Source organism: Capsella rubella, unplaced genomic scaffold, assembly GCF_000375325.1.
Source record: "Capsella rubella cultivar Monte Gargano unplaced genomic scaffold, Caprub1_0 scaffold_5, whole genome shotgun sequence".
Lineage (NCBI taxonomy): Eukaryota > Viridiplantae > Streptophyta > Magnoliopsida > Brassicales > Brassicaceae > Capsella > Capsella rubella.
This window is the reverse complement of record NW_006238919.1, coordinates 9354361-9378480: the sequence shown is the minus strand read 5'-3', so window position 1 is coordinate 9378480 and position 24120 is coordinate 9354361. Positions and strand designations below refer to the sequence as shown.

At 39.6% G+C, this 24120-nt stretch overlaps 11 protein-coding genes across 13 annotated transcripts; 5 read left to right on the top strand and 6 right to left on the bottom strand.

Moving 5' to 3' along the window:
• The first annotated feature begins 77 nt into the window (after positions 1 to 77).
• On the top strand, positions 78 to 1181 carry LOC17885410 (DNA-directed RNA polymerases II, IV and V subunit 11). Its single transcript, XM_006292007.2, has 5 exons — positions 78 to 209; positions 311 to 400; positions 499 to 577; positions 717 to 812; positions 929 to 1181. Exons 1-5 carry the CDS (start codon positions 157 to 159, stop codon positions 959 to 961), a joined length of 351 nt encoding a protein of 116 aa, XP_006292069.1. The 5' UTR covers positions 78 to 156; the 3' UTR covers positions 962 to 1181.
• Positions 1182 to 1302: 121 nt separating this feature from the next.
• LOC17886719 (cation/H(+) antiporter 28) lies at positions 1303 to 3982 on the bottom strand. Its single transcript, XM_006293107.1, has 4 exons — positions 3812 to 3982; positions 2727 to 3731; positions 2014 to 2622; positions 1303 to 1926 (listed from the first exon to the last, which is right to left on the bottom strand). Exons 1-4 carry the CDS (start codon positions 3980 to 3982, stop codon positions 1303 to 1305), a joined length of 2409 nt encoding a protein of 802 aa, XP_006293169.1.
• A 1167-nt stretch (positions 3983 to 5149) lies between these two features.
• LOC17887466 lies at positions 5150 to 5720 on the bottom strand. The gene has a single exon (XM_006291991.2). The coding sequence runs from the start codon at positions 5622 to 5624 to the stop codon at positions 5259 to 5261; it is 366 nt and encodes a 121-aa protein (XP_006292053.1). The 5' UTR covers positions 5625 to 5720; the 3' UTR covers positions 5150 to 5258.
• A 612-nt stretch (positions 5721 to 6332) lies between these two features.
• On the top strand, positions 6333 to 7845 carry LOC17885307. The gene is made up of 2 exons (XM_006291341.2): positions 6333 to 7478; positions 7572 to 7845. Exon 1 carries the CDS (start codon positions 6401 to 6403, stop codon positions 7457 to 7459), a length of 1059 nt encoding a protein of 352 aa, XP_006291403.1. The 5' UTR covers positions 6333 to 6400; the 3' UTR covers positions 7460 to 7478; positions 7572 to 7845.
• Positions 7846 to 8234: 389 nt separating this feature from the next.
• On the bottom strand, positions 8235 to 12841 carry LOC17885010 (DNA polymerase I). 3 transcript variants are annotated; one of them, XM_023783466.1, is made up of 16 exons: positions 12759 to 12841; positions 12460 to 12613; positions 11983 to 12214; positions 11821 to 11900; positions 11572 to 11610; positions 11437 to 11455; positions 10650 to 10703; positions 9872 to 9999; positions 9717 to 9785; positions 9509 to 9594; positions 9194 to 9303; positions 9001 to 9051; positions 8858 to 8916; positions 8727 to 8771; positions 8565 to 8639; positions 8235 to 8442 (listed from the first exon to the last, which is right to left on the bottom strand). In XM_023783466.1, exons 2-16 carry the CDS (start codon positions 12583 to 12585, stop codon positions 8320 to 8322), a joined length of 1296 nt encoding a protein of 431 aa, XP_023639234.1. In that variant the 5' UTR covers positions 12586 to 12613; positions 12759 to 12841; the 3' UTR covers positions 8235 to 8319. The 3 variants fall into 3 exon arrangements, with proteins under 3 accessions (XP_023639234.1, XP_023639233.1, XP_023639235.1); XM_023783465.1 differs by lacking the exon at positions 12759 to 12841 and adding an exon at positions 12691 to 12746; XM_023783467.1 differs by lacking the exon at positions 10650 to 10703.
• Positions 12842 to 12926: 85 nt separating this feature from the next.
• LOC17886105 lies at positions 12927 to 13524 on the top strand. Its single transcript, XM_006292060.2, has 3 exons — positions 12927 to 13066; positions 13147 to 13199; positions 13293 to 13524. Exons 1-3 carry the CDS (start codon positions 12976 to 12978, stop codon positions 13419 to 13421), a joined length of 273 nt encoding a protein of 90 aa, XP_006292122.1. The 5' UTR covers positions 12927 to 12975; the 3' UTR covers positions 13422 to 13524.
• On the bottom strand, positions 13492 to 15911 carry LOC17887022 (F-box/WD-40 repeat-containing protein At3g52030). The gene is made up of 9 exons (XM_006292767.2): positions 15717 to 15911; positions 15408 to 15599; positions 15277 to 15331; positions 15081 to 15179; positions 14739 to 14842; positions 14456 to 14545; positions 14177 to 14319; positions 14023 to 14107; positions 13492 to 13922 (listed from the first exon to the last, which is right to left on the bottom strand). The coding sequence occupies exons 1-9, from the start codon at positions 15878 to 15880 to the stop codon at positions 13559 to 13561; spliced, it is 1296 nt and encodes a 431-aa protein (XP_006292829.1). The 5' UTR covers positions 15881 to 15911; the 3' UTR covers positions 13492 to 13558.
• Positions 15912 to 16971: 1060 nt separating this feature from the next.
• Positions 16972 to 18382, bottom strand: LOC17886104 (serine/threonine-protein kinase-like protein At3g51990). Its single transcript, XM_006291312.2, has one exon. The coding sequence runs from the start codon at positions 18176 to 18178 to the stop codon at positions 17102 to 17104; it is 1077 nt and encodes a 358-aa protein (XP_006291374.1). The 5' UTR covers positions 18179 to 18382; the 3' UTR covers positions 16972 to 17101.
• Positions 18383 to 18645: 263 nt separating this feature from the next.
• Positions 18646 to 20730, top strand: LOC17886393 (hsp70 nucleotide exchange factor FES1). The gene is made up of 7 exons (XM_006291227.2): positions 18646 to 18903; positions 18986 to 19077; positions 19158 to 19308; positions 19495 to 19622; positions 19720 to 19878; positions 19957 to 20142; positions 20238 to 20730. Exons 1-7 carry the CDS (start codon positions 18684 to 18686, stop codon positions 20448 to 20450), a joined length of 1149 nt encoding a protein of 382 aa, XP_006291289.1. The 5' UTR covers positions 18646 to 18683; the 3' UTR covers positions 20451 to 20730.
• LOC17885430 (acyl-CoA--sterol O-acyltransferase 1) lies at positions 20625 to 22082 on the bottom strand. Its single transcript, XM_006292766.2, has one exon. The coding sequence runs from the start codon at positions 21880 to 21882 to the stop codon at positions 20845 to 20847; it is 1038 nt and encodes a 345-aa protein (XP_006292828.1). The 5' UTR covers positions 21883 to 22082; the 3' UTR covers positions 20625 to 20844.
• A 123-nt stretch (positions 22083 to 22205) lies between these two features.
• LOC17887160 (basic leucine zipper 24) lies at positions 22206 to 23835 on the top strand. The gene is made up of 4 exons (XM_006291876.2): positions 22206 to 22355; positions 22542 to 22702; positions 22795 to 23098; positions 23471 to 23835. The coding sequence occupies exons 2-4, from the start codon at positions 22559 to 22561 to the stop codon at positions 23536 to 23538; spliced, it is 516 nt and encodes a 171-aa protein (XP_006291938.1). The 5' UTR covers positions 22206 to 22355; positions 22542 to 22558; the 3' UTR covers positions 23539 to 23835.
• The last annotated feature ends 285 nt before the right edge of the window (positions 23836 to 24120 follow it).

The window sequence follows — 24120 nt, the reverse complement described above, 5'->3', positions numbered from 1 at the left end:
ACAAAACAACACGTGGAGATACTTTTCCTTTTTTACGTTCGCGGGATAAAACGACGCCGTGGGATGTATTTTCGTTTCAGATTTTCTTTTCGTTTCCCAGAGAGAGAGTGAAAGGGTCTCTGCGGCGAACGAAAGCTTGAAATCTCCGATTAAGCCATGAATGCTCCCGACCGATACGAGAGATTCGTCGTCCCTGAAGGAACCAAGAAGTAATGAAATTTGAAGCACTCGAATGCTTTACTCTATTAGTCTCAATTTTTTTCTGTAATCACTGTGCTAAAACCTCGATTTTTTTTTGGGTATGTTATAGGGTTTCTTATGATAGGGACACGAAGATCATCAATGCTGCTTCGTTCACGATTGAGAGAGAAGACCATACGATTGGAAACATTGTCCGCATGTACGTCTTTGTCTCTTTTGGTTGATTTTGTAAAACTTTTCCTCAGAAGATAGAAAGCCCTAATTATTGTCAGCTTTGTCCTGAAATTTTTGTTTTAGGCAACTTCACCGCGACGAGAATGTCTTGTTTGCTGGATACCAGCTGCCTCATCCTCTTAAGTACAAAATTATAGTGAGGGTAAGTTCACTTTTTGAATTGGTGGTATTTGTTTAGGAACTTCAAAACAGCATAAGAAGTGAGATATACTGGTTGATTTAGGACTCAGAAATATATTGGATGTTGTTGTTTTTAAGTGTGAAAGTGGTTATGTTTGTAGATTCATACAACAAGCCAGTCTTCCCCGATGCAAGCATACAACCAGGCCATCAATGATCTCGACAAGGAGCTCGACTATTTGAAGAACCAGTTTGAGGTACAGTGATTTCTCTCTTCACACTTATTTGACTTTAATTAGCTAGGCAAACATCAAATGCTATTGATGTTGTTTGATGTACCCTGGTCTTATGGTATACCCTTTTGTATTTTCAGGCAGAGGTAGCCAAGTTTTCAAATCAGTACTAGGGAACTCAGAGGTCTCCATCAGAACATCGGGAAGAAACGCTTAACATTGTCCTTCGCTAAGCCCAAGCCACAAGACTTATAATGAGCTTATGAAATTTTCCCCCAGTTATGCTTTGTGTAAATCAGAAACAAATCGCCCTGTAACTTGTTTTAACTCTATGTTTTAAACATCTTTCAGGCTTCTAAGAAGTAATGCTAAGATTAACTCTTCTTTTTACCATTCTATCTACAGAAACCACTTAATGTTTGAACTATTGTACAAATTAAAAGTCTCTTTAAGAGCTGTAATGTTGAAGCTACTACTCTTCCCAAGCTACTAAATAAGTGCAGATGTACAATATTCACAGGATGGTGAAATCATCATGAAGCCCTTCTAGCTGACCTCGAGTACGTTGCTGCTGAATAATTAGCATTGATGTGTTGTGTGAGAAATCTGATCCGGAAAGAACATCACCTATGGGACCAAGCTCTGGACATTGCTGCCAGTCGTTGAGGCCAGTGGTTAACCCACTGCTCGCTCTTCCCCCTCCTCTTCCTACAATCACCAGCCCATACTCTCCATCTAGTGATTTAAGTGCTGTGAAAGTCTCAGAAGAGTTGGTGAGATGCTTCTCCATGTAAGACACTCTTCCACCTCCAGCTATGTATCTTTCATAGAACTCAGCGAAACATTCATCATCAAGCTTCATTTCCTCTTCTTGCTCTACCACGCTGGCTCTGTTCAGGATGCTGCTGCGTTTTTGTGCGTTCTGAGAGCTCTTGTCTTCCAAGAAACGTATCACCTTTAACTTCACAGCAGGATGTCGAGCCACTTGTGCCGCGAAAGCTAGTGCCTCCCGGTCGTCTCTGCCGCCTATGAATATTATAGCAATGTCCATGGACGCTCCTGGTCTCCATGCCTCTTCTGTTTGCCCGAACGACCTATCCACAAGAATTCCCACCGAACATGGTGCGTTCTTCAGAATCTGCAAACGCAAAAGCCTTATAATCCTGCTGATTCTTCAGTGACTAGAAAGGAAAAAGACGCTAATAGTACTTGATGGAACAGTTACCTTCCGATTCACATGACGGAACCCAGCATGGCCAGAGTCAAGAGTGCCATCAGGATTCAGTCGTTTATGGAACGGTAGAATTATAATGGAAACCATAAGTTCATCAGCCAAACCACAAACGTCCTGAGCCATGGTCATAAAAGTGGACAATGCAAGCATCCGGCGCACTGTCACACCTTGTCCGTTGCGGAGCTCCCCGTACCCATTCACAGCTGCCGTTATACTCTCTCTCATTTCCGTCACCGACCTATCGGTTACTGTCACTGAATCATCATTACTCTGACCAGCTCCTCCACCCTTTTTCAGCGTGGCAGCAATCTCATCAGTCAACTCCACCATGTCAGTCGCATAAAATATGGACCCTGGATCACGTCCCCCATGGCAGATCTCCATAAGGTTGAGCGTGGAACCGATGTTGTGCTGACCGTGAAGACCGATCAAGATCCGAAGTTCAGTTGTTGGATCAAGCCATTGAAGCGCCATGATGTGCACAGGCACCCGCTTTCTAGCACGTTTGATGATGTCCATGACCACAAATGGGGAGTAGACCACTGTGAGGACAATGACAAAAATGATCATTGCACCGGTCGTATTTTTCACCCTGTTAGTCTGCATTTGCATCAGACAAAAAAAAACAAAGTAAAGATCACACTTTAAAGATAACTTGAATGACAAAGAGAAACGAAAAACAAAAGGAGAAAGCTTGATGGTACCCGTATAGCTAAGGCTGCCAAGTAGACATGCAAATGGCCTTTAGTGGTCAAAAGAAGTCCTAAAGATGCGGTTTCCGGGACATGATAACCAAGTAGTAAACCACACAAGACAGTTCCGGTGACTTTTCCGACGATGACAGTACCGAGAAGAGAAAAGAACTTCGCCCAGGCCATTTTATCCGTGATGTCAAAGTTTCTCATGTGGATAATGAACCCAACCCAAAAGAAGAAGATAGGGTAGAAGACCGTACTGAGCAAGTAATTGATTTTGTTGATGATCCATTTCGACATTCTTCCTTGGTTTGGAAGGAAGAGACCAGCCGTGAAGGCGCTGAGAATTGGGTTGTAGGCTGATTCAGGTGACCAAGTTGGGAAACTGCAGATCAAGACGACAAATGCCAGGGACATAACAAGGTGAGATCCCTTGAGTGGTTTGCCTTCAGGGTTCTCGTTGTTGACCCAATTTAGAAAGATTGGGGATACGATGGAGGTGAAAGTGATCTGAGCGAGGAAGAGGCAGAACATGAGGAGGGCTCTGAAGAATCTGTAGAGAGGACGAGTGGCAGGTTTCTCTTCAGGGACGAAAATGAAGCCGAAGCAGTAAGACAAGGTAGATATCATGTCCGTATGGACACCTGCGGATGATGCGAGTTTTCCAAGATCGGATTTTCTTATTTTGAGATTGGCAATGACGCGGGTTAAGATGGGGGAACCAGTGCTTGAGGCCATGAGGGAGAGAGCGAGGGAGAAAATGTACGGAGAAGTTTTGGTATAATGGAGGAAAGGAGTTGTGGCAAAGGCGAGAACAAAGGTCGTGATCATGCTTGTGTATGCTATAAATGCGTCTTTTGTTGGTGGTCTGAGAAGGACGCTTGGATTCATCTCTAGCCCCAGCACAAACATATGGCAGATCATTCCGAATTCGATTATGTTGTTGAGTGTTACAGAGTAAGGCCCCGAGAATGCCTCTCGAAACTTTGGAAGATTACCTAGAATCAGCCCTATCTGATGCATACAAGAACTGAGTTAATATGGAAATTTAATCAAAAGAGATAGAAGAAGATCACAAGAAGAGAATGTCATACAGCAAAGTCGGTGGTGAGGTAAGGTTGGCCTAGAGGCTTCATGAGATGATGGAGGAGAGTTCTGATGACGAAAATGGCTATGAAACCAAGAAACTTCAATGCCTCTTCAGGCTTGTCTAGATTAAGGTACCATTTGTCTCCGCAAACATTTTTTGTCGTAGTTGTGTTCATTTTTCTCTCTCTGTGTGGTTGCCTTATTCGTTCGTATATTGTTTCATGCAGAGAAAGAAGCTTTTCGATTTGTCTGTGTGCTTCTTTCTTTCTTTTTTTTTCCTTTGAGTTGACGATTTGGTTGAGGGGTTTGAGAATGAAAGGATGTGATTGTTTTTACTCAGAAATTGGTGGAGACACTTGTGGATCCCTTTATTCACGTTCCTTCTCTCCCCATTATACATACACCATTCATCATTCAACATGACAAGTTCAGACTAAATTGTAAACATTATACCACTTCAAGGATATTTACTTTCTAACGGTATAACATGAAAATAAATGTTTGTTTACTGATGGCCATTCATTTTTAGTCTGTGATCTATTTTTGACTGTTATTGTCTTTCAGAAGTTTAGGAGTTGACTGGAACGTTAAGAATTTGTTGGTCAGCTAGCCTTCCACATTCTTCTCTTCATGACTTGGAACATTTTTTAGTTTTTTTTTTCCGTTACAAGACTTTAATACTTGTAATACAGAGTGTTTATTGCGAATAATTTGGATTTCATCCAAGAATGCAAAATGTAAGTTTACTGCTTAAAATGTAAATTCTCCGGAGCCAATGACATATGTGTCTCAAGGTGCAGACACACTTTGATTTGGAACTAATTAGTACAATGCACGGCCAAGTTTATTAGCAACACTCTGTTTGTTAGAGCTAAGACGGGATTAGTCAAGGATGATAAGTGCCATTGTAAATGGTGAGCCTTCTCAAAACGGTAGTGTTACAACTAAAGAGGTCAGTAAGCAGATCATTAAAAAAGGTGGACACGGTTCCAAACCATCCAAGTATTTCAAAATGCATCTGTAAGTAACCTTTAGCTTTCTGCTGATCAAGTACTGACTCTCGATAAAACGTATTGCTACTGTGGTTTTAATCTTCCCTATGTGGTGGAGTCACTTAACTGAGTTCAGAATATTGGTTACTTGTCTGATACTTGATATGAAATATTGGAAGTTTCCTTGCTATAAGAAGGTTATTAACGAAGAAGCGGGTTCAAATGTGGTCTAAGAAGGTAAGTTGAGGTTACAGTCTTTAATAATACAGTTAGGCAAAAGCAGAGAACTAAGACATGTATATGGATTCATTCCCTGATAATTTTGGTAAGACACAACTCTCAAATCTTCTATGTTGCAATGGAATATTTTTTGTCTTATTAATGATTTGTGCAAGATTTTTACAAAACCCAATCAAGAACTGGGGTAGAAGAAGAAGAAGAAAGCAAGCGTAAGCTACTACTACCAAGAAGGATTTGGGAAGCTGAGATGTTGCCAAGAGAAGTAAGCACAAACCAATAACTGAGAGATGTAAACATAAACAGCAAAAGAGAGACTCATAAGCATCAGATCCTTCACGTCTCCTTTCTTCTTCTTCTCTGGCTTCAGATCCTTCCCAAACTTCTCAGCTTCTGAAACAATCCTTCTCACAATCCTCTGGATCACTTCTTGGTCCTCCCCATCCGGTAATTTCTGCTTCCGACAAGAAGTCACTGTCATAGATCTAACTCCCTGTCTGCTTGGGGCTTGTCTCTTTGTCCGGTGGTGGTTGCTGTTGTTGTAAGAAGTCCAGAGTGGGTGGTAGAAGGTGGTGGAGATAGCCGCCATGAGTAGAAAGATGGAAATAGAATAATGAGAAGAAATTTTTTTGTTTTCTTGGAATCAAAAGTGAGCAAAGCAGGGAAGAAATAAAATATCTGAATCATCTTGATAGCATGACGACAACAAATGAGTGGATAGATCTACTCTAACACACACACACGCATACACACACACAGAGTCACGTGTAAGCCAAGGCATTCCGGTCAAACCAAAGTTTGATTTGGTATGAATTATAGTAAACCGAACATTTTGAATCCGAACCGGTTCAGTGAGAAGCATATCATCATATTCATATCCAACTCATTTTTCTCTTTATTCACACACACACACACTGACAGACACATTATGACTTGTGAGATAAAGGACGACTCAGTGGATAAGCAAAGAATATAAAAATAATGTTCAAAAAGAAAAGTCAAGAATATGTCTCTGTCTCCCTATACTAAATTACTAATATTAGATTTTTTTAATCAGATAAACTTTTAAAATTGGTTGCTGAAAAAACCGTATCAAAAGGTATTTAAATACCCCCCACGCAACGCAACAAACAAATAGCGATAGAGCAACTGTGTTTGTCGACTTCCCCAAATATTATTGTTTAATCAAAAAATAATAATAATTAATTTCACGTGTCCCTATTCGCTGACGTCATATTTTCCTTTTTCTCTTTTTATTGTCACATCAGAAATTTTTTCTAATTCATTCATTCTCAAATCAAATCCTCTTCTTCTTCTTCTTCTTCTTCATCATCATCTTCTTCCTCTGAGAAATTTTTTGTTTCTATGAGAGAAATGTTCAATTCATCAACACTCGTGTATTCTCTATCTCTCTTCCTCTCTACTTCTCTTCTCTTCTTCATCTTGTTCCTCTCACCGCACATCCTTCTCTCTTCCTCTAACCTCATTTCCACCGCCGATGACCTCGACGACATCTCTCTCTACCACCGCGCCGCTGTCTCTTCCTCCAACATCAACAACCGCCGTCTCATCTCCCTCTCTTCTTCATCTCCTCCGCCTCCTAAGATCGCGTTTCTCTTCCTTACAAACTCCGATCTGACCTTCTTACCTCTCTGGGAAAGCTTCTTCCAAGGCCACCAAGATCTCTACAACGTCTACATCCACGCAGATCCAACAACCCCCGTCTCTCCGCTTCGTGATTTTTCATCCATCAACGCCAAATTCATCCCGGCGAAAAGAACCGCGCGAGCTTCCCCGACGCTCATCTCCGCCGAACGAAGATTGCTAGCAAACGCTATCATCGACGATCCTAACAATCTCTATTTCGCTTTGATCTCGCAACACTGTATCCCTCTCCATTCCTTCTCTTACATCCACAACCACCTCTTCTCCGCCAAATCCAATCACCAAAGCTTCATCGAGATCCTCTCCGATGAACCTTTCCTCCCGAAACGGTACAGCGCAAGAGGCGAAGACGCGATGCTTCCCGAGATCCGGTACCAAGACTTCCGTGTCGGATCTCAGTTCTTCGTTTTGGCGAAACGTCACGCTCTGATGGTGATCAAAGAGAGGAAACTATGGAGGAAATTCAAATTGCCATGCCTCGATGTTGAATCTTGTTACCCTGAAGAACACTATTTCCCGACTTTGTTGTCTCTTAAGGATCCTAAAGGATGTAGTCACTTCACACTCACGCGTGTTAATTGGACGGGTAGTGTTGGTGGCCATCCTCACACGTACGGCGCTTCAGAGGTCTCGCCGCAGCTGATTCGCTCGCTGCGGAGATCTAATTCAAGTTTAGACTATTTCTTCGCCAGAAAATTCTCGCCGGAGTCGCTGCAACCGCTTATGGAGATAGCTGATGCTGTGATTTTCAGGGATTGAGACGGTGAAAGTAAATTAGGTAACAAACAATGAGTCTGATTGGGAAACGACCAAAATGTGTGTATATGAGTTCGTTGGTCAAGTGGCTTATCTATCTTCTTGTTGTGTTCAGGTTTCAGGTTTTTTAGGAGAAGAAGTTTGTGTTGGCGCTCGAAGAAGAGTTGCAAATAAAGATGGATTACTCTGTGTGGGTGTGGGTGTGCGTGTGTGGGTGGTTTGTTTCAGTGACCCTGTAAATGTCAAAAGGGTTTTTGAAACTTTGGCTCTTTAGAGAAGGTAGTTTTGGAAATAGATATGTAAAAAAAAATGAAAATGTAAATAGCCCCAAAGGCAAAGTGAGAGCATCGTCATCATTAAGATTAGCCAAATCGGCTTTCTTTTGTATTTTCAGCTCCTTTCCACGGGAGAGGGAGAGAAATTGGCAAAGGTCACTTCTCTCTCTTTTGTTTCGAAAAAAGTGTGAATGAAAAAAGAAAAAAAAAAAAAAAATCTTTGTTATTATAAGTGTTGTTGTTTTCCTCCATGGATGATGAATTTAATCAAGAGGAAGAATCTAGTTATGGTTTAAATCATATGTAAGAAATGCTCAACAAATGTGAATCAATGATCTAGTCAAGACTCTCATTATTATTTAGCCAATTTGGTCACTACTGGGTTATATTTTTTTATCAATCAATAAAGCTTCCCAATTAGCATCAGCTTCATCATTCTCTCTAGTTTGTTTGTTTGTTTGTTTTTTTTTTTTTTTTTGATAAAAGCATGCTTTACAAAAGGATTTTGGGACAACCCTCTAAATTTGACCTTAACTTTTATGTACCCGAGTACAACACAAAAGAGTAATAAAAAGGATGAAAATATCATCATGGCATTGCTTCCAGATTTTCCCACAACCTGAAAGCTCTTCTGATGATTGGATCAGCTGAAAATCCTTCTACGTAAGCTGCAATCGCTATTAACAGGTTCCTCAATTTCTCCCCATTGTCCTATACACACACATCACAGATAAACCTCAGTTAACTTTGTCTTTCTTTCCTTCTTGCCTTTTTTTTCTCAACTGATAATTTTATTCTAGGAAATGTAATAATTTAATCCCTTTAATACAAACCTCTGGTTTCTTAAATGTAAGATCACTCGTGTCAAACGGTACTATGTAATCTGGTAGATCGGATCGTAACAGTGCCTGCCATTAACAAATTAATCATCCCTACCCTGTGAAGCTCAACAGCTGAAATGAATGGAAACTAGTAAATAAAACAATACAACCTACCAATTTCTTGCTTAGCATGGCTTGCTCCGCGTTAGCTATTAGGGACTGTTGCAAAGACAAGGAAGTGTTCAAAATTAGGCCTTGCATATCATACAAGTACTAGTTTGCCTACGCAACATCACTTCACTCACCTCCTTTATTTTTCCTTCCTTGATCTCATCAACCGACTGCAACAGATTCTCTACCGAGCCTGATAATGCAATAATAGTGATTAATAGGAAACATGCGGCGCAAATCAATGAAATCAAAGCATATAGCATGACTCAGTAACTACCAAATCTAGATATCAATTCAACTGCGTGCACATTCCCAATGCCATCAACTCCTGCATTACACAACATCACTTTAGCCTTTTTCTGTGTGCACTTTTGCTAAAAGTTTGTATTTAGCCAAATACACAATGCAGCTATTGAAGAGAAATTCCCAAAAATAATAATTTTGTGACTGGTAGAAGAGGTGGGCTTAACCTGGAATATTATCAGACTTGTCTCCAGCAAGGGCGATAATGTCAACAAACTGTGCTGGTTCCAAATTGCCAAACTTTTTAGCAAAATCTTCCATTCCAAAAGAAGCCATCCTGCCACAAGAAGAAGTAGCATTGACACAATTGAGTGGAAAAACTATACAAGATACACAGAGCAACCATAGAATATCTTTAGGAAATTTCTCAGCCAAAATCTATCTTAATTACATAAGCAAATCTCTCTAGTGAGTAGCAAGGGGTTTCATAATACGCAAAATTCTACAATGGGGCAATAATTCATCTAACATGAATGTCATACTCTGTTCCGCGTGGTGTTAGTCGAAGAAGACGCAACGAGGGAGAAAGAATCTGAAAGAAGTCTTTGTCCGGAGAGACAACTCGGACCTGTAAGGGGATAACAACAATATGATCAGTAATTCAGTCCGCTTCTAGGAAAGGGACAAATTGAACAGGCCCTGAGCATTAAGTAAGCAGTAAACAATTCTCGAATAACTGAAAATGAGTACTTTGAAACCGGCACTAATGCTTCGCATAGCCAATGTTCCAATAACATCATCAGCTTCTACACCTGGCACCTGTCTTCATGGAATTTCTGCCCATTAGTGAGATATCATCACAATAAAAGGAAATAAGGCAATCATGAGTATTAAATTTTAATTACCTCTATAACCTTAATAGACATTGCCTTGATGGACGCTTTGAGATATTGAAGTCCTTCTACTATGGTATCAGGAGTGGAAGGACGATTACTTTTATAGGCAGGGTAGAGAGTATGACGGAAGTTCATGCCTGTAAATTTTTAACACAGAACAAAGACAGGATATTGATGAGATTACATATAAAATATCCTTCATACTCTGCAATAAGGAAAGGGAGAAGCCATGTCGAGATTAAATGAGCAAAAAAGCCTTCATTTCATAATTATGAGAAGCCAGGTGTTCCCATCACGTAGAAAGAAAGAGAGTATTGGATATGCATATCTATGTCAGCATGTACTGAACAGTATTAACAAAAGACAGCAGAATACTGGACGCTTATCATTGGAGATGACCTAATTTTTAGTTTATATAAAGCCAAAGACCGCAACAGAAGCGCATATGACTGACCCTCTACTCTCTACACGACTACACCTAAGTTAATGACTACCCAAAAGCTGCAAGAAAATCACCCAAAGGTAGACAAAGCTGGCATATCACTTCAGATGTCACCCTTGGCAAGTAAGCCATAATATTTGGAATAACTCTGCTAGGTACACAGCAGAAAATAAGTTTATAGAAGCCATATACTCAAGGCTGATATAGCGCATTTGAGATCCTCATAGATTGATAATCACATTCATCACCATGAGTCAGCATACTAACTAAACTCTCATGCAAAAATAACCATTTCTTATTTTTTTAACTGATCAACAATAGTTTGACTAAGAAAATCGAGCTTACCTTTAGCAGAACGAGAACCTGTAGATGAATTAGAAGTAGTGCCATAAGGAACTCCTGAAAAAAGGCTCTATATTGTTAAAAACGAGTAAACTATAGACTTACAGGTCCAGGAACCATTTAATCTTCTTGCTTCACATATCTGGATGATATTTTTCAGATTACCCCTATCATGCATTACTAGAAGGCTTTCTAGATAACTTTAGAATATCCTATAGCTATAAATAATACAGCAATGATTATCAACATCAAGTGATTAATTTTTGGTCATATCACCATCTAGACCTCCACTTGCTTACTCCTAGACCTATAGAATACAAGTTTTCAGCAATGGCCAGAAGTTGAAATCTTAAACTTCTATCCATTCACTAAGAAAAATGAAGTTAAAAATATCAGAACTCACCAAAGTAGTTTTTGGGCCACAACATTAATCGAGCTGAACACATTTATAATCTATTCATCTGTACGAGATAATGAAAATCAAATCTATAGATGGCTAGCGGAACAATCAGCATCAATTGATAAGGGGCAAGCATTCACATACTTGAGTAATTAAAATCAGGAAGTACATAGGCCATAACTATTGATTTGAATTATAATTAGAACTATATTAAGGGCCTATCAATGAATTTGATTAAATCATCTGACAGGCACACTCAAAGTGGTTAACTATATACACAAAAGGTCCCCAAAAACCTGAATTCTTCCTACCCCACTACAGAAAATAAATAGTAGTCCACGAATTTCACAAGTTATGGCAGACTCATAGTCTGCTTGCATTAGCACTCACCATCATGGTCGAACACCACCTGCATGAACACAATTAAGTCAGCAGGGGCTATCCACCATTAAGAAAACTACAAGAGCTTCATTCGACTATCACAGATATATAGAAATGAGATTTTCGATGGAAATAAGAATATACCGCCACATGAGATGGGAGAAATTTCAAAACATCAATTAGCTGCAAATGAGAAGATAATGAAAGAAAATAAGGTAAGAAATTTTATAACAGGAAACAAGAAAGAGAAATTTTAGCCTTAAGAAACACAATTATATGCAACCATGATTACTTGATCAGCCATCGTAACTGCTAAAAGAAGCTTTCCTCAATCATCAGACTAAGTACAATATAAATGAACATCTGGAGCACAGTATGAAATATTTCACTTACAAGAGAAAGAGATGAAAATATTGTTAAAACCCAGTCCGCGTTTCCAGCAGCATGAGTCATATGACCATGTTTCAATCTTGCTGCACATTGCCCAACCCAACATCAGTAAGTGTGAGACTCGAGGGAAAACTTAACATTGTAAGTAAACATGAGTAGCAATACCTAAAAGCTTATAATAAGCCCTGTATATAATGGATGTCCCATCAATAAGCATCACTCTGCCATTTGAAGAAGCAGCAGAAGTTGCAGCTCTTTCTTCTGACTTTAAGGAATTTGTTATCAACTCTGGCGCACCATCTTCACTTTTCGAAGAAGCCAATATACTGCGACTAGCTGCCTCATTAGAGAATTCAGAAACTGCTGCCTCCAAATTACATGCTGAACTGCAATAGTACTGATTACCACATATGTAGGTATCAACATTAGCAAAGAGAAAATAAAAACTATAACCTCGAGATCATTTTCGAGTTAACAGAAGTCGATTTGATTCAGAAATACAGAATATTACGTAACGATAACACACTATCCACCAAATCTTACACTAATCAGCTCAATAATTCAAATGTAGACACATAGCAATAGCAAAAACACAGCGGAAAAAAAATTCAAGTGACTTAATCGACGCGATAGAAGAATCACCTTCGCAGAGCGTGGAAGGGAAGGAGAGATGAGAGAACAGTTCCGATTACAGAAAACCCCAACTCTCCGAGGAAAACAGAGATTTCTCCATAGCAAACGGGAGTGATGATACAGATGCAGCGTCATGACGTCACTGAAAACACTGTCATGAAACCTGAGCAGAGACACAATCACAATCAACAAAATCAGAAACGAAATCCGAAGAACCGAGAATCTAGAATGTGAAGGAACCTTCCAAAAGTGAGAAAAGGGTTTCTACAAGGAAGAAGAAGAAGAAGAAGAAGAATTGAGGATTTTACCGCTTTCTATGACTCCGTGTTTTCCTCGAACAGAATCTACTGCCTCCCAAAACATTTCGCAGTGTCGTCGAATTTAGAACTCTCCAAAATTGGGCCCAAATATGAGCCCATACGAATATAGGCCTTAAGAGCCCATTATATAGTCTTCTTCGTCTTCATCTATGAACCAACAAAAACCCTTGGACGGAAGAGAAAACCCTAGAAACGACGATCAACGATGACGCAGAAGAGCAATCAGTTCAAGGGTCAGCAGAAGAGGAAGGCTATTGCCCCTAATCGCCATGGCAAATCCATTCAAACTCGCAAAGGTCCTTTGCTTTTTCTTCTTTTTCTAAATTATTGCTTACAAATGAATCCCTTTGTACTTATCATCTTCTCCCTCTTCCAGGGAAGAGAAATGTGAAACCATCAAAATCAACGAAAGAGATGGACACTGATCGGGTAATTTCTTCTATTCTTCACTCTCCCTTAATCTGAATCGATTTGTAAAAGTTATGGTTTATTGATTAATTGTGTTTGTGTTGAATGGAGCAGGAGCTTACCAAATTCATAAACCATTGCAATGAAGTGAAAGCAGCTAATGCAGCTTGCAAAGAAGGTGGTCAACTTAACATTATCAAGGCTGAATCTCAAGCTGAGCCATCCAAAAAATCAGCCAAATAGATGACAACAAACAATTTTGCTTTTCTTGTGTTTTCGTTTCCAGTGTTTCAAACTTTTGTAATCCTCACTATTCAATCAATTATAATGCTATTGTTATCACCAATTTTGTTTCATACAAGCAATTCTTATGATTTCATCTAGATATTGAATTTCCATACACTTATAATTTTGCCACTGTGAGCTGTTACTATCTTCTTCATCCCCACTGCTAAGCAACTGATTTGAGGCCGGACTTTTCTTTCGATTTTATCGATTTCGATATCTTGAAAAACTCTTTTTCCTCTCCTTTTCTCAATCACAGGTTGGTTGTCCCTTCTCGATGTTGTTGAGGCCTTATCGTCCATTATATATCCAGATAGAACTCTTCCACTCTTCTGATCTATCACTCGCAGCACACCATCTATTCCACCAGCAACCATAACCGATGAATCATTTTGCAGCTGTTGTATCGAGTACACCACATTAGGACTCACTCGTTTTTCCCACAACCGTCCCATTTTCCTGTAATAAAGATTGGTTATATAACATCTCAACGTTTGGTATAACACATTTCGAAACTTGCATCTTTGGAACAAACTCAGACATCCATATTTTAACATACCTGAGGTCCCAGCATGAAACATATCCACCAGTTGTTCCAGTGAAGGCCAGATTAGTGCCTTGGTTAAAACAGATGGTCTGTATACCTGCGGAGAAGGGAGGTTGCTTTAGGAAATTTCACTGGTGATGCAATCTGAAATGGAGTTTGAGTTTACCTCCTGCAGTTATCGTGGATTTAAGGGTAGCCACTGGTTGATCCATTAAAGGGTCAGATACTGTTACTCTCCCGAGTGAAGACCCACTAAGAAATCTTTGGTTCTCACTCAAAGACAAACACGTTATTGGCCCACCGTGAGTCCTGCAATTAGATAGTTGACAAATAAGGTTCTCATATGAAGTTGTAAACAACGATCAACACGATAACAAATATTTTCAAGTATCACTCTCAGGAGTTCTAAACCATAATAAAGACAGAATCGAATCAGTAAGCTTACCTAATGATCTGCGAACATGTCTTACTATACATATCAAATACACGAGCTGTTCCATCCTCACATCCAACTACAGCTTCTGGGTCAATGTAACTGGTTGATAAAGAAATCAGAAATCTGTATCAGTGTGGTTAAGGAAGCCAGCCTTATAGTGGCTAGTAGCCAAGTCATTATTATCAGGTAACATGGAATATCAGTTGGTCCTTCTAGCAAAATGAGCTTAAGTTTCAAGAAACAGGGGAAGGTTCTCAAGAACTTGATATTTCATGAGTATCTTTTGACATACCGCATACAAAGGCCTTTAGGAATTGTTCCTTCACGTGATGGAAAAATGCTTCTTTGCCCGCTTCTTCTCCATATGCTAATGCGGGTACCAACTAAGCCAACAATCTCCAAACAAAAGAACAAAGAAAAAAAAAGTTAGGAATAATGCCCTTGCTCGAGATAATTTGGTTTTCTCACTTTACAAGATTTCAAAACATCCAGTTACAAGAGTGGCCAATTCTAGAGATCTAGCGAGCCCAACGGGTAACATGAAAACATCCATTGTTTAACTCATTTCCAGTTTAATCAATGTAACATTTTTCGTGAATGTAAATTAAACATCGATGACCTTTTAGAGGTTTACCTTACTCTCATCAAAATCAAAGTCGATCAAGGAAGCAGCATCAGGAAGGGAGTATTCTTCCATGCATTTGTAGCTTTTTAATGACCAGAGTCGCATAACCTGGTACAGTAGTCAGATTACCTTAAGCCAGTACTAATTAAATAACAAACAGAGGACAATACAATATCTAATCGAATTGTATACCAAAAATCCAAACCTTATCACCAACACCAGTAAGAAGCAAACCCTTCTTCATTCGACACTGAGAAACCCTGGACATAGAGAAATCATTAGAAACATGGCACAGTCCACACACACAAACAAAAGAAATGGGGAAAATTGCCTCACCGGTGTGAATGAGCTTCCCATCGCTCAATTCCGATTCGACCCCTTAATAAAGCCATCTTATGATGTTTCATCGCGAAATCCTCCACGTCTATCTCAGCTGCTGAAGTGGAACTGCTGGGGAAGTCAGAACCGAGCTGGTGCATCTTCCGGCATGAAGCTTGCAGCAGCTTCAGCCTCTTGATTACAGCATACCTCAATATCAATAACAGAACAATTCGAAAAAGGGTCAACACTGAACTGCAGCAGCTTATAGAAAAAGAAAAAAAAAAAACAAATAAGTTAGGGATTGGATTGGATTGGAGGGAGTACCAGGAATTGCAGACGACGGTACAGTGAACGAGATCAAACAAGTCAAGGAAAGAGAAGATGATGCATAGTATGTCGGCGTCTAGAAATTCGATCGACGTTGGATTTATTCTACGTCTCATCTTTCTCGCCGACGACTCGCCGCCGGTCTCTGTTATCGTCGACATTGATCTTCTTTCTTTCTCGCGCTTCCTGCTTGTTAAGACCTCTTAACCGGTTGTAAAACAAAATCAAACAGAAATTCAACTGAACCGAAATTAACCGATCTCAATTCTTAGCTGTCATGATTTTAAAAACTCTATGGCCATGAATGTTTCAAAGATTTTGGGTGGTTTTTGGATTTTGGATTATGGTTTTTGGTTTTTGATTTACAGATTTTGTAATTAAAAAAAAAATGAAAAATGAGAAATGAGAAAAAATATCAGTTCACGTTCACAAAAATAAAAACCACATTTTGTGGTTTTTGGATCTTAAGAAAGAATTAACAAAATCTTCTAAAATCTATTTCTTAATTTTCAGCGAATCTATATTTTTAAAAATCATGAATGGCTAATAAAATGGATTTTGCAGAATAAAAAGCCAAAAATTCATTTAAAATCAGATGCCATTCAAGGCGTATATTGGGTTCTTCTAATATAGTCTTCTAAAAAAATACAGCAAGACTTTAGTATGTTATTGGATCAGTGATATGTTCATATGCATGTCTTGTGGACATGGTAATCTCATTACATTCTTAAACGAAGAGTATGTGTGACAATCTCGAGAATATGTGTTTTTGGAGGAAGATCATTAGTGTAGAATTGGTGACTTCAATGATGAAAACTTCGGGAAAATACTTGAGAGATTATCATTCATGCACATAGGCTACAATACACGAACTATTTAGAGAATATTACCTCTTTCCAACTCTATTATTCTATATTGTTGTTGTCTAAAACAGAGTTATTTATTTTGGAGTCGATCGTCTCAACTCTCAAGACTCAAGAGTCAAGGTGAAACAAACAGAACACGTTATAGATGTGCTTGTTGGTGAAAATGAAGTCAGATTCCTCGCCGAACTCAGAAACTTGTGTCAGCACGATGAGAGTGGTCATGTCATTATGTCAAGATGAGAAGCCTCAAGAATCATTCACCTATAACGTCGACGCTTTTGTATCTATCTATCTTTTGTAGTCATGCTTTTATGTTTCCCATGCAATCTAGTGATTCATGACTCTTGCTTCCAGGTTTTACGGTGTCCCCTATGTTTACATAGCAATTGTACAAGGCAAATTTTCAGATTCTAATCATCAAATACAATATATAGATGTTAAATGAATAAATTGACCAAACCACAAAAAAAAAAAAAAAAAAATGGCTTCAAAGCAAAGCACTTGAAAGAAAAAGAATCATTCCACGGGTCGACCAACCGTCTCGACCATCATACACGGGTTTCCAATGCTTAACTCATCCCACCGTCGTGACTTAACCGACTTAGTCAACCCCGTGAGCCACCCAACCACTTCCTCCATCCCGGGCCTTTTCTCTCTGCACGTTCTCACACACTTAGCCGCCACCAACCCCAGATGATTCCTCACGCTCACATCCACCGGTGGTCCGATTCTCGGATCATAAATCCCACCGATTTTGCCTCTTTTTATCATCGGAATCGCCCAATCTACTATAAACGACGGCGAGTATCTTACGTCGATTGCTTTCCTCCCGCTGATTATCTCTAACAACAATATCCCAAAGCTGAACACATCTGTTTTAGTGCTTAATCTATCAGCCGTAACGTAATCTGGATCTAAGTACCCCATTGTTCCTGCAGGTGGTGTTGATTTCACTTTCTGATCGTCCACATTGCATCTGATCGCTAATCCAAAATCGCCTAGCTTCGCGTTTAGGTTCTTATCCATCAGTACATTTGCTGATTTGATATCTCTGTGTATGATCGGTGGCTCCTGGGAATGTAGGAGATGTACGGCTTTCGCTATCTGAAGAGAGATTTTGATTCTCTTGCTCCAGCTTGAGATCGCAACGGAATTCAAAACGGAATCGGAGTGAATCACTTCGTATAAGCTTCCGTTCCCCATAAACTCAACAACGAGAAGCGGATCTTTGGAGTTATCGGCGCTAAAACCTAAGAGATTCACGAACCTAGGGCTACGGATCCTGGAGAGAATCTCGAACTCGTTGTGGAACTCGCGGCTGATTTCGCGAGATTTCGAAGGTCTCTTGACGGCGACGAGGCGCGAACCGATGACCGCTTTGTAAACGCTTCCATGGCTACCACGGCCGAGGAGATTGTTGATGTCGAATCCTCCTGTGGCTGATTCGAGATCGCGATGGAGGAAACGACGAAGCCTGGGGCGGTCTTCTTCGGTGGGAGATTCGGGAGGAGCAGAAGCTTTGCTGGAGGTTGATGCGGAAGAAGATACGGCGATTGCGACGGCGGATCCGGCTTTGCAGGAGAGATAACCCATTGAGTTGAGAGAACAAGGTTGAAGAAGAAGAAGAAGAAGAAGAAGAAAGTAAAAGGGAAAGGTGTGGGAGCTTAATGGCGTAAGAATTCATTTTTGTTAATTAAAGGACCATTTGATTGGACTCAAAGAAGTGGAGGGGTCATGACTCTTATTTTGTTCTATTAAATATGCCGTATCCTAATTATTCGTGAATCGCCCCTCTTGTTTATTATCAGTCTAGTTAATACCAAAACTAATAAATTGATCAATTTGCACCCCCGTTTTAATCTAGTTTTATGTTAGTTCAAGTAGAGAGATTAGTCGGCTGGATCTAATGGCCACGTGGCATTTTTAATAGTTTCGCGCGATGGAAGGTGACGATGGATGAGATGACGTGTAAAATATTTATTGGCTGGACACGTTGTTAAGGAGTAATTAGTTTTTTGTTTTCGTATAAAAAGCTGAAACAAGGCAAAACCTTAAACCTTTGTTTTACTGATTAAAGTCTAACGCCGGGACGACTAAGATGTCGACGATTAGCTATCTCCGATGTATGTTATTATTGGTGGTGGTCTCATTGGTGGGTTTTTCGATCGCTGAGAAAGTGAATTCCTCTGGGGGTATGGTTTGGTCTACTGCGAGAGATGAGGCTGAATTGGTTGAAGATTCCGGTGCTGTGATCGGCGAGCAAGATCAACTCGAAGGTGGATTCTCCTCATTTGATGGAATGTTACACTGGGCAATTGGTAAATTATCTTCCTCAGTGTTCTTCTTCTTCTTCTTTACTTTTTGTTGTGTTTTGTCTAGATCTGATTTGTCCGGTTATAGGTCACTCGGATCCTGCGACATTGAAGGAAGCAGCTAAAGATGCAGAGAAGATGACTCTGGATGAGTTACAGCAGCGTCAATTGGAGTTAAAGGTGTGGACTTTCTGGCTCTGGTTTTTATAATTTCTGTTTTTTTTACTGGGATCCCATCTGAAACTAGTACTCTTGAGCAGGAGCTTGTGGAGAAGCTGAAAATGCCATCAGACGCGAGGTTGATGCAAATAGCCATTGATGACTTGAAAAATTCGTCCTTGTCTCTTGAAGATCGTCACCGTGCTTTACAGGAACTATTAATCCTGGTTGAACCGATTGATAATGCAAATGGTAATTGGAATCCTTAACAAGTTATTGATTCCTTTTTCAAAAAACAAAAACTCGTTATTGAATCTCATATATTTGTTATTACTTCCCAGGAATTGTGTTCTGGTGCATCTCCTGGTTACAGTTTTACATGAGTCCTGATCAATTATTGTTGTCCGTTGAGTTTCTCATCATTTTCCTCTTGTGTAGATTTGAGCAAATCAGGAGGGCTTAGAGTTGTCGCAGGAGAGCTTAATCATGATGACACAGAAGTCAGAAAATTAGCTGCGTGGGTGCTCGGGAAAGCTAGCCAAAACAACCCATTTGTTCAAGAGCAGGTTTGTTGTCGTTGGACTTGTAGAGCAGAACCGTTGGTAGAAGTATAAGCCGTCTGACCCAAATCATTTTTCTTGGTCTGTGAATTTGTGGTATTAGGTTCTTGAACTTGGGGCTTTAGCAACACTGATAAAGATGGTAAACTCTAGCTCTGTCGAAGAAGCTGGTAAAGCACTCTTTGCTGTTTCTGCCTTAATACGGAATAATATAGCTGGGCAGGACAAGTTTTATGCAGCACAAGGATACATCATGCTTCAGGTGAGTACACAAGACATACATCATATCAAGTTTTGTTCATCATTTCTCTGATTCAAAAAACGTTTCTTCATTCTGTAGGATGTGATGCGGAATGTGAGTTTGGATATCAATCTAAGACGGAAAGCTGTATTCTTAGTGGGTGATTTAGCCGAGTCTCAACTACAGAACAGAGAGAAAGCTGAACTTCCTATTTTCAATGATCGTCTGTTCCTAAAGTCTGTGATCGATTTGATCGCTGTCTTTGACCTTGATCTCCAAGAAAAGGTAGAAATCTAACAGGTCCCCATGACCTTTTGTTCCTCTAGGAATCTTGGCATACATCTCCTTCTCACATATCCTACTCGGAAAACATGTTTCAGGCTCTTACAGCAATCCAGACTCTTCTTCAACTCAAATTCATAGAGCCTCAAATTCTCAAAGAGTTCTGTGGGTTGGAAGGAGCATTAGAGAGAATGAAGCTGCAGCTGGAGGAATCAATGGCGGATGAATACAAGAGAGACTATGCTGCAGATGTGGAGAGCCTTCGTGGTGAAGTGGAACTGATCTTCCGCCAAAAGCTTGGAGTTTTATGAACCATGACCAGTAAGAAAGCAACTCCCTGTGCGTTAATTTCTGGTGGGAAAAGCTTTAGCTGTAGGAGTTGTAGACAAATCTAACTGTCTTAGATAGAGTTAAACATGTGTTACTTAGGCGGATCTTGCTGATCGATTTTGCATGTTATTTTATTTTTTTTTTATTTTTTTTTTATTTTGCATGTTATTGCCTCTACTAGAGAGTTTTCTTCCCGTCGTCTAGTTTCATATAGTGTTTGCAAGGTTTTTCTTTTATGTATAGTATTATAAACTTCCACTACTTGCTTGATTTCTGTTCCATGTAAATGAAGGAGTTGAGTTGCAGAAACTTACATACTGTAGTGTTAGGGAAAAAAAAAAGTCACAATAGAGATCACTCAGGATTTTGGCAAGTTTAAAAAAGAGAAGCAGTCATGCTCATAATCTCAGATACTACCGCGCCTATGGATTTGTACTCTTCAAGAGCCCTATCAGCTATCTTGCACCGTTCAAACTCTGGCAAGAACAGCCACAAAGCTGTCACTATCACAAACCCGAGTGTCAAGAACTGACTGACTGCTGTTTGGAGTTTCCACCTTCCGTTTATAGCTTTCTTGATGATAATCTCCACAGTCGTGCAAAATCCGTTTATAAGGAAGAACCACATTACCTTCCAATCTGGTCTCAACCGTCCCATGTAGAAGAAGATGAGCTCGTGCATTATCCCCGAGACAACGAACGTCCCGAAAATGGCAGGAACCTTGGACCAGTTCCGGCCCAAGATGGAGAACAGCTGGACCATGGGTTCATACACTGTTGGTCGTAGGATCCCCGTGACCATTAGGTTCCATCGTCTCCCCCAGAAATCTTGTAGTGATGTTGCGAGGTATGGCTTGTTGAACTGTGGCTCAAGCTCAAGATCGGACATGGCTCGAACCACAGCAGCCATGGCAGCTAGGATGAGCTCGAGGGTGAAATAGATGTGGATCGCGTAAAGAATCAATAGGACTTTGTCGGGAAGTTTGCTGCTGTAATCGTAGACTTTGATGAGAATAACCAAAATAACAGCCTTAATGGTATAAATCAGAGGACCCTCTCTGGATCCTTCATGGGAGCGAGATTTTAAAGGTTTAGACTTTAGCTGAATCTTGATGGGCAAAGAAGAGACAGCTAAGAAAACAGGTAAAGATAGGGGTTTAGGATTCGAAGAGAGAGGACCGCGTCCTAATGCAAAGAGAAAGAGCTTAAAATTTGCGAGCCAGGCGATGAAGAAAGCCGTGACGCCGAGTAAGTGCACGGAAGGAATCATCAAGAAAGGAAGAATGAAGAAGATGAAGAAAACAGGGATGATCAGAATCAGCCTTTTGATTCCTTTTGGAAGCAATTTGCCAATCAAAAAAGTGTAACACAGTGAGAGGATCACTACACCCCATGCCTTGAAGAAGCTCACCATGTTTTTGCTTCTTGAATTCAAGTCTCTCGGGATTGAAGAAGAAGATGATCAGTACCAAAACTGACACGAGAAAAAAAAAAACTGACACGAGAAAACGTGCCGTCGATTAATTTATGATAAAGACGTGTGATTACTTAAATAAAATCACATGAGAAAAAATCTTCATTTCTTTCTTTTTTTTCTATTCGAAAACAATTTGACATTAAAGAACCAATTCTCTTTTCTTTTCTTTAATATTATTCATTGGAGATATGGTAAAATGGCTTATGCCTATCCCGGTATGGTTTATTCCAATCGTAATTTCTCGTCATAAAGACCGTTTCTAAGGCCAAGTAAAATCATCATCGGCTCTGCTCAACCTTTCCTGTAATCTCAAAATCACACAAATCCTATATCTATCTTTGAATTTGCTTCTTTCATCTTGCAAGGATTTCAGAAGACGAGACAACAAGTTTCTAACTTTGATTCTCTCTGTAAGATTTTTTTCTTCCTTGAGCCATGTCAAATATTTTAAAGAGTTGACTACTGTTGGATTCATCAACTATGTTAATCAAGAACATATTCTTCAACACCATCATATCCCTTTAACATTGATAATATTACCATAACTCCAATTATCACAATTTTGAATAGAAGAGGTGTTTTCTTTGGCAATCTAGAATTTTAGAATAAAAAGATGAATATGGATGAGGAAGAAGTACAAGTTTGGGATGGAGCATCGAGAGGATGTAGCCACACTCACAGCTGTAACCCTCCAGGCCCAGATGATGCTTCTCACTCCCACACATGCTTCCACACTCATACTCATCTCATCATCCCTGTATAATACATATCTTTGCCTAATATTTGATATGGTTTCTGATGATTTGAATGGTTTGTTATAGAAAAATATGAGTGTTTATATTGCAACAGGACCAGCAAGAGAATGATCATTCTGACAGCAGCAACAAGAAACGGTCGTGTGGGAACAGAGAGGCAGTGAGGAAGTACAGGGAGAAGAAAAAGGCTCGCACTGCGTACCTTGAAGACGAAGTGAAGAGATTGCAAACTCTGAATGAACATTTGCATAGGAAGCTTCAGAGCCAAGCAACGGTTGAAACCGAAGTCATCAGACTCCGGACTCTTCTGGTAGAGATGCAGGGGAAGATTGATGGTGAACTTGGTGGTTTCTCGAATCAGAAGCATTGCTTCGGTTCTGGTCTTGTGTTCAAAGAAGGTGATGTCTCCTCACTATATTTGGTTTTACTAGATGAAACTTGGTTATCAACATTCTGATAAGTTTAATACATAAAATATTCTCCTAGGAAGAAAATAAATAAGAGCGGTGAGCCCGGTGATGATTGGTATGGTAGAATCGCTAAAACACTTGAGTTAAACGTTTCTTTTCCTGAATAATACAAAACGATAAAAACAACAAAACTTTTTAGAAATGAATTAGTATTTTCTTTAGATGTAACAACTTGAGAAATTGATAAAATGTTCTGTGTTATTATGAGATTGAGTTAAACTTATTTATATCCCATTGGACTTTGAAGTGTTTTTTGACTTAAGTCGAATAATGCTAACACAAAATGTAAATCACACACAGATGGATGCAGTGTAGCAACAAGTAATATAATATGTGAAGCGGCAAGAGTGGAGTGCGAGGAAGGCTAAACACTTCATGATGCTGCGATGCACTCCTTTGTTGCCCATTCACCACCATTCTCTCACTAAGCTCTTTTACTGATTGTGGTATTGTGTCTACATATGGGAATTTTAACTAGGGGCGTATAGGTTGGAATCAAATTAAACATAGTGAAACATGTACACAGATTGTAACGTATTCCCACATATGGTCTACTTTAAGGGTACAAAAAACATATTGATGTGAAATTGATTTGAAATGAAGAGGAGGGGGAGGGGAGGATTGTGGTTGTATCATGTATGTATGATGATGATTGTGGGCTTAGAGAAAGATCTTTGGGGGTCCATTTATAGATTCTCAATATGTGGGTATGATGAAAAACCCAAAAACCAATTATAGATAAGGTATGCGATGCATCACACATACATGTGTTTTATCATATTTTCACACATACATTATACACACATACATGCCCCAATCATTGAAGTTTTATTTCGATTTTGCTTCAAAACATTTGTGCATAGTAATCATTTCTCCCATGTAGTAAAATTTTACAATCGTATCAAAAAAATATACTATTATGGATGGATGGATGGTCAATCAATGATAAG